Source organism: Onychostoma macrolepis, chromosome 16 (genome assembly GCF_012432095.1).
Source record: "Onychostoma macrolepis isolate SWU-2019 chromosome 16, ASM1243209v1, whole genome shotgun sequence".
Taxonomy (NCBI): domain Eukaryota; kingdom Metazoa; phylum Chordata; class Actinopteri; order Cypriniformes; family Cyprinidae; genus Onychostoma; species Onychostoma macrolepis.
In genome coordinates this window covers 20,398,486-20,415,393 of record NC_081170.1, presented here as the reverse complement: position 1 = coordinate 20,415,393, position 16,908 = coordinate 20,398,486, and the positions used below count along the sequence as shown (strand labels likewise).

General features: G+C 39.0%; 1 protein-coding gene across 1 annotated transcript; it reads right to left on the bottom strand.

Annotated features, from left to right (window-relative positions):
* Window positions 1–16: 16 nt before the first annotated feature.
* On the bottom strand, window positions 17–16,455 carry epn1a (epsin 1a). Its single transcript, XM_058746468.1, has 13 exons — window positions 16,050–16,455; window positions 14,067–14,220; window positions 13,573–13,673; window positions 12,550–12,708; window positions 12,335–12,463; window positions 11,763–11,883; window positions 11,442–11,584; window positions 10,154–10,225; window positions 9,538–9,621; window positions 8,896–9,148; window positions 8,620–8,784; window positions 1,856–2,110; window positions 17–1,772 (listed from the first exon to the last, which is right to left on the bottom strand). The coding sequence occupies exons 3-13, from the start codon at window positions 13,639–13,641 to the stop codon at window positions 1,285–1,287; spliced, it is 1,938 nt and encodes a 645-aa protein (XP_058602451.1). The 5' UTR covers window positions 13,642–13,673; window positions 14,067–14,220; window positions 16,050–16,455; the 3' UTR covers window positions 17–1,284.
* Window positions 16,456–16,908: the final 453 nt, after the last annotated feature.

Below are 16,908 nucleotides of genomic sequence, written 5' to 3'. Positions count from 1 at the left end.
AAAGCTTAGACAATTTTTTTGTGGATTTTTTTTTTATTTCTTAAATTTCTTTGATTTTTTTTTTTTCCTCCATTTTATTTTTAAATGTGAATGTTCACAGTCAACACCACACGATTTTTGACCATAGCCAATATTAGAGAAATCTCTCTAAAATTTTCATATATATAAAATAATTCATTGAAAGTAAATAAAGAATAACAGCATGGATCATGTCATTCAGTCCCCAATTTTATATGACTTCATATAATCATTCAGCTAATTTTCTTTTTCAGTTTCAGAAGCGTTAACACTTTCCCACTTTCTATGTAAATGTTCAAGGAAAAAATGTGCTGAAGTGAAATGCAAAGACAGGCTGATTCTCACGTGAATGTGTCGAATTAATGCTTTGATTCTTACAACTGCAAAAAATAAATGTGTGAAAAGAAGGACCTTTATAACAAGTTAAGAGTGCTGAAAGTGAGACTATGCTGATAAAACCCCATCAGAAGCACAGGAGAGGAATCTCTCACTCACACACACACACACACTCTCTCACTCACTCACACACACACACACACACACACACACACAGCATCTCTTCATGTGTACCACTTGATGTAGACTGAAATTTCGCAAGTGGTCGAAGGAGACCAAGCAGGCATCCGTTTCAATGGCAATTTCCAGTGCGATTTTCCTTGGTTTAATCGATCCCAGGAGTCAGAAACATATGATTAAAATAAATTACACAAGATTACACATTAAATTAAATTAAAAGTAATACATCTATTGAATGATTTTTTTTTACTAGAGTTGTGAATAAAACAGCTGAATTCTTCTCAGTCTGTTCAGGGCGAGCCCGTCACAGTCATCCTTCATGCACTCTTTCATCAGAGGGTCACCAGCTCAATGAAAGGGGGAGAAAGGGGTGTATGATTGAGTTCATTAGTGGCTTGTTTTCCTCCTCCCTTATCTTCATGTTTCTGAACAATAACAATCATCCTAATAATATAACAATATTAACAGCCTGCATTCATTGAATGAACCCACCAATCATCCATGTCTGTCAAAGAAAAAAAATTAACTAATAGGGAAATAAATAGACTTCAAATACTGTGTAAAATAAAAAGAAAAAATTTAAATGCTGTTTTGTGAAAGAAAATAACACATTTTTGTTTTAACATTTTCATTAAATATAGAGATGTACACACATTTCTTTTTTTGTCAAACACAAACTGTTTGTGTTGGTAGGGCAGGTTTGGATTGGTTGGATTTAGTGGACAGGGCATGTGGGATTGGTGAAATCTCTCAAAGAAGGAAAGGATTGGTGCTTGTGCCTGTTGTTCCAGCTCCCATAGATCCTCCTGTTCCCATCACTCCACCCACCCCCGACGGCCCACCCAAAATCAGTGCAGGCTGCACGGGGCCTCCAGGGCCCATCAGCAAGGGATTTCCTGCAGGACCCATGGGGGATATTCCACCAAAAGGCATGCCCATTGGGCTGGACTGTACCATTCCCATGCCCATACCAGGGGCCGCCATAGGGACCCCCATTCCTGGCATGCCCATCCCCGGCTGAACCAGTCCCACTGCTGGTGGAGGCATGTGACCAAGCATAGGATTCTGGGGAATGGGGCTTGTACGGAGCTGGCTCAGACCGAGCGAAGAAGGTTGAGGGGAGATGGATGCCATCGGGGTCGCGCCAAAAGGATTAGAAGCAGAAGGTGGGGTCGGAGACACCCCTCTACTGGAAATGGTACTGCCTGGGGTAACTCCCATACCTGTTGAGGAGGGACCTAAAGTTAAAGGAGAAAACTAATGTTAGAAGGATAAACAAAACACGATTTGTCTCTAAACGTGGGCTTTTTTAAATACACACCCTGTGTCTGTAGGAAGGGGTTGTGAGATGTGGAGGAGATGCTTGGCGGTGGTGGTTGTTTAGGTTTGGGTTTTGATGATACTAGTGAGTCCAAATCCACGAGTGCAGCATTGGGACCCAAGAATGACTCTGGCGTTTTTCGAACAGGCAAGGAGGAACCGAGCGATGAAAGGTCAAAGGGCACGGGCGAGCCTGTGCTGCCTCCACCTCCAGCATCACCTCCTGTCACTGAGGAGCCTCTTCTCTCTAGATCTGCTGTGTGTGGAAAAGAACGAGGCAAAAAAATGACATGTAAATGGTTAATATGATCCTGTGAATAACTAATAAGGAAACAAGACTGCTGTCCAACTGATCCTTTGCTAAGCCCCGCATTAAACACGTTACTGACCAATACTACCAATACCATATTATTAGACAAGCATTTATTTATTCATTTTATTTAGGGATGCACCATACAGGCTAACAAACAATATCTGCAATCTGCTCTCCATTGGAAATGAATGACTTCTGGTCTGTTCTTTTCTCACAGACAGTGAAAATGTACAGTAAATAGTTTTTTTCCCCCAAGAAAAAAACAGCAGATACATCATAGCTCAACATCATAGTTCCTTTCAGCCCACATAACAATAATATCCATTTTATTTCTGGAAATCTCCAGATCGCCCTGTGAAGCCTTCCGTAACACTTATCAAACAGGAACGAGAGTAGCCAAGGGGGCGGGGCTTAGCAAAGAGTAAATAAACCAGTGCCAAGAATAAAACCTCTTCAGCTGCAGAGTGGGCAGCGTAGAATAAAAATGTGTGAGAATTACCAGCAAACATACTGTTGTGTCTAATGCAATGTAACTTTTCTTTGGAAAAGTCAGGAGTGTCCAATCCTGCTACTGGAGGGTCACTGTTCCGCAGCGTTTAGCTCTAGCCTTCACTTAAGCCGCATTTCCACCGCAGGAACTTTCCCCAGGAACTAGGAACTAGGGACTAGGGGTGCTCCGATCAGGATTTTTGAGGCCAATCGCGGATCACACAAAGCAGTATCTGCCGATCCAATCACCGATACCGATCTTTTTAAAGCCTTCTTTTTATCATGTAGAATTATTTCTAATAAATATTTATAATCACATAAGCGGTGCAGAAGCACTGACTGCACTGTTAAAAAAAAAATCCAACTTTCGAAAAGTTCTACTAACCAATATTTTAAAAAAAAGTAGCCTGAACAAAGATTTTTTTTAATTGAAGTCAGTTTAATTTGTGTGAACTGAACAAAAATACAAGTTTTGTTTACCTTACTTAGATACTCAAGTATTTGTTCACAACATATCCAAATGTTCTCCCAACTTTCCAAATTGAGTCATCTGAACAATTTTCCATTGAACAATATTGCATAAGTTCCCAGCATGCATTGCAGCTTGAAAACATTTTGTTAATTATTATTAAAATATTATCATTGTTTTAAATTTTACTGGCTTAATTTATGTTGCTGCTGCTGTCACTGTCAGTATAGCTGTCATGTGGATCAGAGTTCATATTTTTACTGATTTAAAATTTGATGATCCTCACCATGTTTGAGAATCGTTTGCTGAGTTACTGTATATGTGCATCTCATTGGAACTTGTTTAATACATTTGTCTATTAGCATAAATGTTTGCCTTTAGATTTAAGAGGCAAATACTACCTCTTTAATCTTCTTCTATTATGTAGAAGGCTTTGAAAATAAACAAATCCAAAAGAAAAAGGATTGTTAAAAAAGATTAGCATAGTTAAATGCAAAAAAATCTTTGGTTGCTCTAACAGATCTTTTAACACTCAGTAGACTGACTTTTATTCATTAGATCAGGGGTTTTCAAACTTTTTTGTCAGCCGAACCCCTTTGACCTAAATTATTTACTTGAAGTACCCCCTGAGATTTTAAGTAAATATTTCAATAATTTAAATGGCACATCTGCATGTTTAACTTTAAAAACATTTGTTTTTATCCATTTTAAAGTTTCAGTAGTATTTTCATAGCTATTGTTATTACACTCAACGAATTATAAAAATTCATATTACTGTAATTTACAATGTAATTATTAGATTTTTTTTCCACAAGATTAAAAAAAAAAAAAAAAAAAAACATTTATGCATTTAGCAGATGCTTTGACTTACAGTGCATTCAGGCTATACATTATTTTATCAGTATGTGTGTTCCCTGGGAATTGAACCCATGACCTTTTGGGCTGCTAATGCAATACTCTACCACTGAGCCACAGAAATACCTATGCCAAATGCATTTTTCACATTTGTATAAACCTGTAGCATTTATTTGGAAAAACTTTTAATTTAATTTATATTTTTCTTTGTATTAATACACTCTTAGGCATACCGTGTACCAACTCACGAACCCCCTGCAATTCCCTCACGAACCACCAGGGGTTCGCGAACCCCACTTTTGGGAAACCCTGCATTAGATGAACTAAAGTTTTTAAGGTGTTGGTTGCTAGTTGAGTTAACTGAAGTTGATTGTGATAGGTTGCCTTCTTTTTTTTGAGTTTTTTTTATTTATTTTTATACAGTGTGTGCTTTCACATGGGAGTCTGCTCCTGATCCATGGCTGTTTACTACAAACACAACATTTATCCATTATTTTGATTTAAAATCCAAACATTGTTACTTAAAATGCTTTTTCAGCATTGTGATTCTTTTTTACACAGTACAGTAATACAATCTTTCATAGATGTGTTTAAATGCAATAAATATAAGAAACACATTATTCAATGCTTTTTACTTTTGCATTTACTTCTAGATTTTAGATATTAAGTTGCTCAAGCAAGTGACAAAACATTTAAACTACTTTTCTTACATTATCACAAACATTCTAAATTAAAACTTACCATTGACAGAAAGTCAGCTCTACCGCCTTTTCTTTGGCATTTCAATTTTTTACAAGCAATCCTGCGGTTCATAAAGAACAATGCGCTGTCACTTTAATTCTACAGACACTAGTAGTGGGCAGCTCGATCCTAATATCGATACCAACGTTGGTATCGGTATCGGATTGATACTAGCCTGATTAGATCGATACTTTAGGTTAATTTTCTCTCCTCTACACTTGATACATTGCTTAATACATTCAACAAAGAATAGACATATCTGTGTGTTTATATACCGCTCTTTTCGCGTCTCGTACGCAAACATTACTGCTCCTCCCCAGCTTTAGTGTTTTGTTATGCCATTACGTGACTCAGCGGCTCCAAGCACAAGTGGATATTATTGTCTACAGCAAGAGATGGAATGGTAGAAATTCGCTACTGTGGCAACAGCACCAAACTTATTCACCTTTTTCAATGTGGAAGTAAGCTTTTTTCATAGACTGAATGTGCGAGACTTCCACTTCATTAGGCACGGTAGGGAAATCATGAGAAAAATAACAGTGCAATAAACAGTAAAATTGTTTGTGTGATCCACCGTGTGTGTTTATAATTAAGACAATTCATTAAAATAATATGGTAAGAAACACCAGTTTGCAATACCAAGCAAGCAGCAAAACGAGCTGTTTTGTACAGTTAAAAATAGTTGGAAGCGGATGAGACTGGAAGCCAGACCCATTAAATTTACAGAATTTGTCCATTTTATACAGTATTACTATCTTCGACCATTAAGCCACGTTGTTTTTTTTTCTTTATAAAGGTTTTCTATCAGAGGTAAACACTTAACATGCATGCACTTTGAGTTCATCCTGAGCTGCTTGCCTGCATATAGTTTGCATCATCAGTATACTGAGTTGGCCTTTTAATATTACTTTCTTAATGCATTAGGCCACGTTAAGTTTTTTTTTTTTTTCTTTATAACTCTTTTCTATGGGAGGAAAATGCTTAACACAAAACTTTACGCATTGCTTTCATATTCTGGGCTCCTCTGCTTGCAAACTCCTTTCAGAAAGGCAAATAATATCCACATAGCTTTAAGGTGAATGTAATATTTTAGTCATATCAGCATAAGTTATTGTTAATTGGTAATTTAAATGTATGTTATTAAAAACGAAAAAGTATCGGTATCAGTATCGGCGATACTTGCCCTGCATTTACTTGGTATTGGATCGATACCAAAATTTGCAGTATCGCCCACCCCTAGCAGACACACGGCTCCTGGAATGCACTGCCGGGCCGCAACCGTGTGCAGTATGAATGCTCTAATCCGTTAACATGAGCGCGGAAAAAAATACACATCGCATATGCAATGCAAACGGTGTGTGTGTATGTGTTGACTTGCATGGCATTATGTGTGTGCGCTGCGAGTGTGCATGAGTGCAGTCTCCGGGAGAGCGTGCGAGCGCTGAATGGCTTAAACACTGACAAGAATTAAAAAGAAATGCAGTTTATAAACTTTAGTAATGATGCGACACTGCTTCGATTGTGCAAGTGATGATTCCTGTGTCAACTGTGCAGCTCGCTTATAGTGCAGACACAATGTGATTTGAAGCCATTTGTGCATTTTGAGAGAGAGCGCGCAAGCGCGGTGATTCACTCACACTGTTTGTGAAATTATGCTTCACAGAAAATTTTCAAATTACTTAAGTTATTTAATGAAGAAATATGAATTGTACAAGATTATAATTATTTCACCCACACCGGACAGAGTCAGACGGCACAGCTGCATGTCTTGTCAATCCTCTCACGGCAGGCGGGTCATCAGCTTGAGATCGGTTTTTGAGATCGGCCTTTTTAGAGACCACCGATCAAACATCCCAACGTGATTATCGGCCGATAGTGATCGGTAACCGATCAATCGGAGCACCCCTACTAGGGACTTTGGGCCGGTACTCGGTGCATTTACACCGCAGAAACCAGGATCTAAATAAAGTTCCAGGTAAAAATTTGTCCCTCAGAAAGTCCCTGCTCACGAGGTAGTACTTTTTCAAAGGTCCGGAACTTTCGGGGGTGGGACATGGGCACAGTTGTTAAGTCCGCGTATTATACGCAACTTTGGGATTCTTTTTTTGTAAAGTTGCGTGAAAAAAATCCCTGGTTGCGGGTTGTGTTTTTTTGGGCTTATTTAAAAAAAATATGGTTGCTTGTTAGGGAAATCTGACAAAGCAACTTAGTTTCTTTATTTATGTTCGCCGTATTCTCCAGTGCATTGATTGGCACTCTGTCTGCTCGCAGTTAATAGCCAACCAGTGCAATAATATAAGTGCTGTAGCGTAATTTGCCAAATGTTCCGCCCCCTCCTCGGAGAAAAAAAAAAATCATCACATTCAAAAAGGCGGCGTGTGACGCTGTAATCCAAGCGATGATAGAAGTAGACGCAGAGGAGTGGGATGACTTTCTTTTAGCCTAATTTTTACATTGTTTTAGTAATGTATTAATTATCACGGGCTGTAATAAAAAACAAGTAGTCATATCCTAATACTGAATAAATACATTTGGTTCAAATAGCCTGGTATGGCAAGATGTCTTAAAGTGTATTTTTAACATTTAAACTTAGACCACATTATTAGATTACCTTTTGACTTCATGAATACACATAAATGACAGCTTAATGATTTTTTTTTTAATAATATTTTTAATATATAATATTTTATTATATAATATATATATTATAATTTCATATATAATTTAGTATAATTTTTTTTAATATATATAATATTTATGTGACATTTTGTTTTTTATGTCATTTATTTGATAGTTATATATACATTATTTTATTTTAAATGGAAGAAAAACCTGTTTTTGACCTCAAAATAAAGCTCTTTCCCTCTGTATATGGCTGTGAGGATGAGCAGTTTTGTGGTGCTTGGAATTCTTTATAATTAATTAAAAACAAATATTGCCACATTGATGGCTCAAGAAGGTATAATTGTTCAAATAACACATTGTTTCATTTTAAAATATATATATATATTGTAACCAAGAGTTTTTCAAGTGTAATATTTCTGTAAAGGCTAGGGACAGAAAAATGCACATTTCCATAGAATGACCCCTATATATTTTAGGCTATAAATGTGGCTATGTTACAGCTCCCCTTTGAAGCTCTTGTGCTTTTCTCCTTTTCCATCTCTCCAATCGTATTCTGCTCACAAGTGATTGGAGACGAGTTTTGTTCCAACTTTTGTTGCAGTTTGCTAATTTTTGTAAAATAGCTTCTGTTTTTCAGATAAAAGAGTGGTTTCAGTTTAATATGTTGCAGGCTTACTTATTGGTAATAAATAATTGATAAATAATATTGATGATAACAAATCATCAAAAAAATATTGGGCTTGTTTTTGAAGCTGCGGTTGCTTATTTGTCTCACGAGAGTTGGCAACTGTGGACATGGGCGCTGAACTCGCATTGTATTTCAACCACCATTTATTCGCATAATTTTTAAAAACAATATTACTGTTATTGTGCCATGAAATGTAGTTTTAGAAGTATTTCTGGCAAGAATGTAGTTGTTTAAAACTCAAATCTGCGGTTTATTTATAAATAAATAAATGTATAAATAAACCGCAGTGCCTAATTGAAAATGTGCTTCACTGATTTCGGAGACGTAAGATCCACACGATCACCGGACGCTCAGTTCTCATGTATCCGCCGAGGGCAGCCTCACCGCGCGGCTAGTCCTTGGGAAATATCCATTTAAACGCATCTGAATCTAGTGGTAATCAAAGTCTTCAGGATTACCAGAAACTTCCAGGCAGGTATGTCCAGACTAGTTGGGAGCCAAGCAGTGAAGGACACTGTCCCTGCCGGACCAGGACCGGACAACCCTATGCTAAGTGCATCTATGCATTTACATGTGCAAGTATACCTGTGCCATTAGTTTGTTTAACTGAGCCACTCCAGGGGTCAGAGGTCAGACCGTCAGTGGCAGGAGCAGCTCCTTCCGCTGCCCAGGGATCAGTTGACCCTGAGAGCGGGGTAGGGGCTGGAGCCACTGAGGTAGCCCAAGGGTCAGCACTTGGAGGGGTCACAGCTGGAGGGGATACAAGGAGAGGTCAAGGATCAGAGGACACCACGAACAAAGAGGAAAAGCCAGGGTAAAGACACAGAGGACACAGGGAGGACACATCCTCGACACTCTCACCTGTGGACGCCCAGGGGTCAGAGTTCACTCTAGAGGACGAGTCGCCCCATGGGTCTGGGGCTACTGTTGCTGGTGCTCCTCCCCAAGGGTCGGCACTCGGGGGAGAGGCGGGGGAGGCAGCTCCCCATGGGTCGGCCGGGCCCCATGGCTCAGCGGTAGACGCAGGAGCCAAAGCAGGAGGCGGAGAGGGTCCGGCAGAGCCCGTTGCAGGGGCCCCCCATGGATCTACGGCACTCAACTCCATCAGAGACGACTGAGAGAGAGACATGTCAGTAAGAAAGTCCTCATTTTGAAAGGAGTGCGCGACAACGCAAAAGAGTGAGAGGGAAGACTGTTTGTACAGAGAGGACATACACTTACACTGGCAAGTGGTTCAATAATAGCTAGTGTGGCGAAATGGCAAGAAGGAAGAAACTCTAGAGGAAGTGAAACAAGCTCACACACATCGCTGTGCTAAAGCGCGTACGCAGGGTGAGAGACACAGACAGAGCAGGTAACTCTTGGAGAGTGAGAGGCAGGTACACAAACACGCAACCCTCGGTAACACAACACACTACCATGTGTACACCTCACGCTCTCATCCTAGAACAACAACTCGTCAAGCATGAACTCTTGCTGACACAATCGTACACAATCACACACCTCCTCGGGCTTGGCTTTCTCCCTCTTACTCTCCTCGATGGCCATCTGCAGCCTCAGGTCGTCTCCCCTGCGCAGACGCTCCTCCTGCCAATCACACACCACCGTCACATCATCACAGTGAACCAAGTTCTGTGGGCTGATGGGAAATGGAGTCTACTGAACTGTGGCAACCTGACTCCCATGTCTCACCAGCTTCAGAGTTGTGCTTCATGGCTTCAGTTAGGCACAAATCAACATTTGAAAGTAGTGGGCGGTTCATCTACTCTGACATTTCATTGATAAGCTCTGATGGAATTACAAAGAATGAACAATTACTGAGAATTATAGGTACTTTCGGAATTACTCATTGATTTCATCATGCAAAAGTGAACAATTTGTTCAGAAGACTTCAAACAACAGAAATTATTAACAAGAGGTAAGCTCAACACACACTAAAGAACAACGGAAATTTTTAACCTTTTTAAAAGCACTTACTAGGTATTTCTTAGACATTTCAATTGTTCCATGATCATTCTCAAGTATATATTATTTCAGGCTGATCTGTGATTTGCAATGGAAGAGGATAGCAAAGGAAGAGTTCATCTACTGTAACCTGGATGAATATTTGCTCCCTGACCTTTTGGTGAGTCTCCTGGCTGATTGTGAGTGCGTAGCGGATCTCTGCATCTTCCAGAGGGTCTTTGCTAGTCTGAAGGAGGGGGGCAGGGTGAGGACAGATGTGAGTGAAGGAGTGAGGGGGGAAATGTGCAGAAACTGTGCAGAGGACGGGCCAAATGTTCAATGGGTGTTATTCTACTTTATTAGAGAAACAGACCATATTTCTATTCTATGATGGCAGTTAGGGAAGAAGGCAGATTTAGGGAGCTTTAAAGATGGTTATTATTAGCAGAGCTCAACAGTAAGGATGGCCCGGGGCCAGTGAGAGAGAGTTGAGCCAGTTGACAGAACTGTCACTTGACCTATGGGGCACATATCTTACATTTTTTGTACATGTACTTTTTATACTTTGCTAACTTACTTTTTTTTTTTTTACTCTGAATACTTCTTGTATTATTGTTATATAATTAGAACTACTATCATTTATTTAAAAAAGTATTGCAACAGATATGTAAAAATAAAAAAATTAAATGTCAATTACATAAAAAAATTTAAAAATGATGTGTAAATATAAAAATATACATATAAATTCAGACAAAAAAAAGATAAAATATGACTGCTTTAAAACTATGTTTAACAGAAATCTATTTTTAACAGAAATCTATAATTGTGTGTGCCTGTTAAATATTGCCAAGTCAATCTGAACAGACTCAGCAAGAAGAAAAAAAAAATCCTTACTGTTGAGCTATGATTGGGATGCCACAGTTAAAGTACAACTTGTAATTCAATGGCATGTAAAACCAGTAAATATATTTCACAAGTCACAGTCCATATTAGAGCAATTTATTACAGGACTATCTGGAATACTTGATTGGAATAGATGACATTTTGCTGTCAGATATGTTTATATAGTTGGCCATTAAAGTATATAATTGAACACTGTCTCAGGCAAACAATTTCCTGCACTACCTTGTAGCATGGTTTCATCTCTCTGTACATAAAAAAAACCTCAATTTAATGTCAATTTGTTTATTTATTTTCGTGTAATAAACACGAGAATGTACAGTCAGTAGTTCAATTTCACAAAATGAAGATCTGATCACCATGTCAGGATTTATTCTGCATATGACCAGCTGACTCCACAGTATTCCTTAGGTATAGTTCTGCTAAAATCCAATTTCACATTAAGTATGCCTACAAAGCTCTTTCCATTTCTGGTAGAAATATTCATCTTCCTCTGTCTCTGAACCATCTCAGTAGTACATTTTACCTGGAGCCTGAAAACCTGATTGGCTGAGAGACTTTACCTGCTCCGCCTCTTCCTTGCTCATGGCCAGTGCCAGCTGGAGCTGGAGGTCCTCCTCTCCAGAGCTCTGGGGCCACGCCTGCTCAGCGTCTGTTCCCGAGTGCAGTCCTCCCCCTAAAGCAGGAGCAGAAGGGGCCGAAGATGCTAAGGGAGGAGTCAAATGACAGCCATTATGATGCATCAATAGATGGTGGAGTATCGGTCCCTAAAAGTGCTTCCAGAGCAAAATGCTTGCCAGCCTCCATACTTGGCCAAAGCTGTGAAGTGTCCGCCCTGACCCCTTCATAAGCCCCTCCTACTGCAAAGCACTTCTAATTCTTACCACTGCTAGTCTGTGCCATCTTCTCTTTGGTCTTGAGTGCATGGATCCTCTCCTCTCGTAGCCTCTCCTCGTCTTTTAGCAAAGTCACCAGCTGCTTGGCCTTTTCCCGTACATTCACACCCTGAAACACGCACACAATACGTAACGTTACATATTAACTTATTGTGTTTTGCACAAAGCATGTGTGCAATTCCAGTATATTTAATTGTCCAGCATCGGAATGAATAATGTAAAAACCTGAACTACATGTTGAGTTTGAGGTAGTGTATGTGACAAATGTGTTATTAGGGTGACTAAAATAAAATAAAACCTATTGGGCTGAAGTTTTGTGGTTTAAATGTGAGTGGGAGAAAGACCTTGGTTGAAAGTCATGGTGTTTGAATTGACTGCACATAGAGACCTTGAGCGAGAGATTGCTGTAGTGTGTGTGAATCACATATGAGAATCATTACTAACATGTTGAAGGGCACTTCAAAACTAACAGCTCTCCATTTATTTCCTTATTGAAAGAGAGATAACACGTTTCGTTTGCACGTGTGTGTGTATAAATAGAACTTCTTGTCTGTGTGTACCTGGTCCTTGCCATCTCTGTCAATGTACTGGAAATCTTTGAGAGTCTGAACGGCGTAGATGTTTTCCCTGCATTGCTGTGCCACTCTCTCTGAACCTGTCTTTATCAGATACTCCATCAGAGTCATAGCCTGAGAAAGAGCAGGAGTAAACGTACAATCAGATTGTGTTTATAGCCTCATATACCACATCTGCCACTAGTGATGGTCAAACTTACTTTATATACATGTCTCCAGTTCTTCCCATGGTCGTTGAGTCTTTTCCAGACCATGCTCATAATCTCTGAGAAGGCCACTACATTGTATGTCAGGTCAGCAATCTCTGACATCAGAGAGCTAGAGGGACCCCATGGGTCATTAGAGGTTGCTTCCCTAACCTTGAGGAAAAAAAATGTCAATAAACTTCACTTAAAGTGTCTCTTCATGCTTACCGAATACTGTACGTGTAAGTATGTGAAAGTATGTCAAACTATATACTGTATCCAACTAAAACATTTTAAACAGAAGTATGCTACATAACATTGCATGTTTATTCAGCTAGTGTTGTCAATTAAAAAATTTAAAATAAAACAAAAACATTAATAATAAATTAAAAAAAATTCATAATAAACAACAGGTTAAGAACTGCCATTGCACCTTACCATTAAAGTGCCCAGTTCTACAAGACAAATTGTAGACCAGAAATTGAAGGTCAGTGCATTGCATTTTGGAATTTGCAAATGGAATTTTTCAATTCAAGTTTTAGAGAATATAGCAGGTTATCTGTTTAATCTAGGCACATAAAAAGTTTGCAGACTGTGCAAATTAAACCATATTATTATACTACAGAAAGAGTATGGACTAGAGTAGTACAGTAGTATGATACTCCAAACATAACTTTATTTTGCTGACTAACGTTGTGACGCACTTTTATTCTTTAGGCAGGAAATTTATGCAAAAATCGTATTGTGATGAGATTTCTTAATGAGATTCATTTAAGATTATGCGTTAGCATGTTTGGTAACCAGTTTTTCAGCCTAAACTAAAATAACTGATAAAAAAAAAAAAAATTAATTCCTGCCTCTTTTGTATGACTGCTAACAGTTTCATTCAATCGGAAAAAAAAAAGGAGAAGAAGTACAAAACATTTATCAGGAACTAAAAGACTTGAATAAGAAGACTGTTTCAAGGCCAAGATGGAGAAGAATGTGAAAAGAAGAACAAAGAAAACGAAAGCTGGGTTACAAAGGTAAAAGTCTAACCTTTATCTCTGCCTCTGAGTAATTGTGAACAATGTTCTTCACTTGTCGCCGCAGCGATGATGTCGACATGGCAACAGGCTGGCTATCAGGTTCTGCAAAATCTGGGACATTGTAAAGCAATGTCAATAAAACATAAGGACATAAACATAATAAGGACAGGTATAAAGGCAAACAAAGGCAACACATTTTTCAAAAGGGAGTGTATCAGCCGAGACAGAAATATCTAAGAATGACCAGGAGGTACCAGCAGGACGTTTATCAAAAAACAAAAAGGAAATGCTTTGGCTGCTGTTCAAACACCATCCATCTCTCCATCGATTAAAAAAATAAAACCAAAAAAAGACTCAATCTAACTATATCCCCAGTACGGTGCACCCTCTGTAACCATGAGAGCGCAGCACCAGGAATTCCCCAACCTAAAAGTCCTGTAAACACAAGAGCATCTGATGACGTGCGAGTTTGGCTCCAGGAAGTGTGTGTGAAGTGTACTATACCTGGGAGTGTCTGTCTCTCTCCCCCCCTCTCGATCTCTGTGTGTGTGCGTGTGCGCTCAGGTCGGGGTCTCTCAGTGTTTAGCCTGTCCACTGTTCCAAACCTCCGCACGGCGGCCACATGAGGGCCCAGAAGCACAGATGTGGGGTGAAATAACTATGAGAAGAACAGAGATTTAGACGGGAGGTACAACATAGAGGGATGAAAGCTGGTGCAGCGCTGTGGAGGCTTAAAAACACAAAAGACATTCAATTCTGCTCTTTGACAATAGAGAAAATGCAGTAATGGCGGACCGTGCCTGAAGGCACTGTACATTGCTCATCTGTAACATCAGCTAGGTGTAGGCTTAGAGAAACTACAACAAAGCTGAAGCTCAACACCTGCTGTGATGCACAAAACATAACATCTATCACTTCTTCACTATAAAGCCTAATTTATCATATGTGATACATAGACTTATGAAGTCACTAAATTATCAGTATGATAAAAGCTGTTGAACAAAAACGACTACATGCCTTCTGCCCTCTAAAAGATAATTCATATTTTTAGTTAAAAAAAAAGCCTTTCAGTATAGTAGTAAAAATGTCCACATCCTGGTACTTGTATCTTTTTACCATGAATTCTTTATAAAATAAACGTATTAACGGTTATATTGTTATTAATATTTCAAGATGAACATTTATTGGATGGAAGCCATTTAGGCTTATTCGATTATCCATACATCAATTATGTATCAAATATAAAACAACAGGATTTTAAGGATAATTTTTCTCTCAATAATTATAGTACTGCATTGAATATTATGTACGGTAATTAAAACTACAGAGCTCTGATCATAAAACAAAGTATTTAAATATCCTCTTACGAAGAAATTAAATTAGAAGATATAGAGTGACAACTGATATGTATATGCATTTTATGTAAGTAGTCTGTTACAGCGTTACAAAAATCTCACTGATTTATATTACAAGTTATCAGAATGTAATTTGTTTGTCCATATAAACAACATCTGCACCAAACTGCATATATTTGTTCAGTTTGGACCTCTAAATGAAATGTTTTTTCCCTCCTTGAATGTCATCTCCATATTCTCACTATATCATACATAACATGAGCCATAAAACCCTGGTGTATAAAAAAATATAAAACACACCCAAACTTTGTCATATATATATATATATATATATATTCTGTCTAAAGGTTCGATAAACTGAACCATTTTGAAAAATGTAAATTTTCTGTCTATTATTTCACATTTGTCACGTTTTACATGGTTAACATTAAATTAAACACACTGTATAACACAAGAATAAGGGAGTTACTAACATGTCCTGATCATATTAATAAACTAACACACTACATTAGCACCCTTGACTACATTAAAGGCAAATATACTAAAAATGTTCCTGTAAGTGTCGGTCAATCCAGGAAGAACAGGCGATAAGTAGTAGTTGATAGGGTGTATTAATATGCAGCACTGTTGTGTAAGGCTTTGACCTGATAACACTCCCACAGCCGCCTTCAGGATTCAGGAGCAAAGTACAAAAGTCTGAATGAACTGTTGTCAATGACACCAGAGACCTTTAACTTCAAGCTCCATTCAAAACAGTAAAATCAGGGGTCAACAGGTGGTTTTCAAAAGCAAGTTGATGAGGTGATAAATAACATTCAATTAACTTATCTATGACAACTTCTGCTTGGAAATGTGCGTGAAATCTGACAGTTGGCGAATCGGATCTGCATCAGATCTGTTAAAGCGGAGTGTTGTTTATCTTTGTCTGAGCAGATGACAGTGAGGGCTATCAGACAACAGCACACACCTCTCTACACCTCCACCCAGCTAACAAACGAAACAGAATTCACTCCCAGCCGTTAGACAACTCTTCTAAAGTAACTTCAACACCGAACAAGCCCTCTGCGGTCCAAACTTATAGAAAGAGATCACTGCCAAGTCAACTAGAGATCAGCTAACTGAGGCTACTTACCGCCGAGCTTCTGTTGTTCCTCTCAAACACGACCAGACATCCAGCCGAGCAGCAGAAAGCGGGTTATTATCAGTGAAGACGGGGGTAAAGGGAAGCGCTGTTGCCTCTGTCACGGCGCTAAATTAAAAACACTCATTTAGAGACGGGAGCGCCGCGCTATGCTAACTCAACTCATAAAGAGACGCGCCTGAGTGCGTGACAGAGAGACGACACCGCGGTTTTCCTTCACGACTATCGCCCTTCGAGCCGTGCTCGTCATTTAAACATATAACGTGTCATACAGCCGCTTATACTAACATAATAGCGCTACTTTCGCAAATAATGTCTGTACTGACCCTGCTGTTGCTCGGATGGTACGAGGAGATGGCGGCACTTCCGCTTCCGTTTCCCGCAGCCGGACGGACCGCGCCCCCTTGCGCGCCCAGAGATTTGAATATTCATGAGCCATGGGAAATACTAGCTTAACGTTGATTTTTATGTGATTTTGAATAGTAGCCGTACAATGAAATGAATTTAGATTGTGAAATGTGAAAATCTGGATATTATATATGCGCAAACAAATTCAGTGTTATCGTTTTGGTGTCGTTGTTAAACACCTTTAAGAGTTCTGTCAGTAATTTTGACAGCGATGGCTGTTATGTGCTATTAACATGTATGGCACTCGGGTGTCACGTTAACCTACAAGCCTTTGAGTTATGAAGAGATGACAAGTATCCTCTGATATTTTCTTTCCTAACTTTACAGCGATGCTATTAGCACGCAGTGCCCACATAGTGGCGATGTTCTCAATCAAATGAAATCAGCTGAATTTCTTTGAAGAAAATCTGCAACATACTACACCTTCAACCTTTTTGTCTCG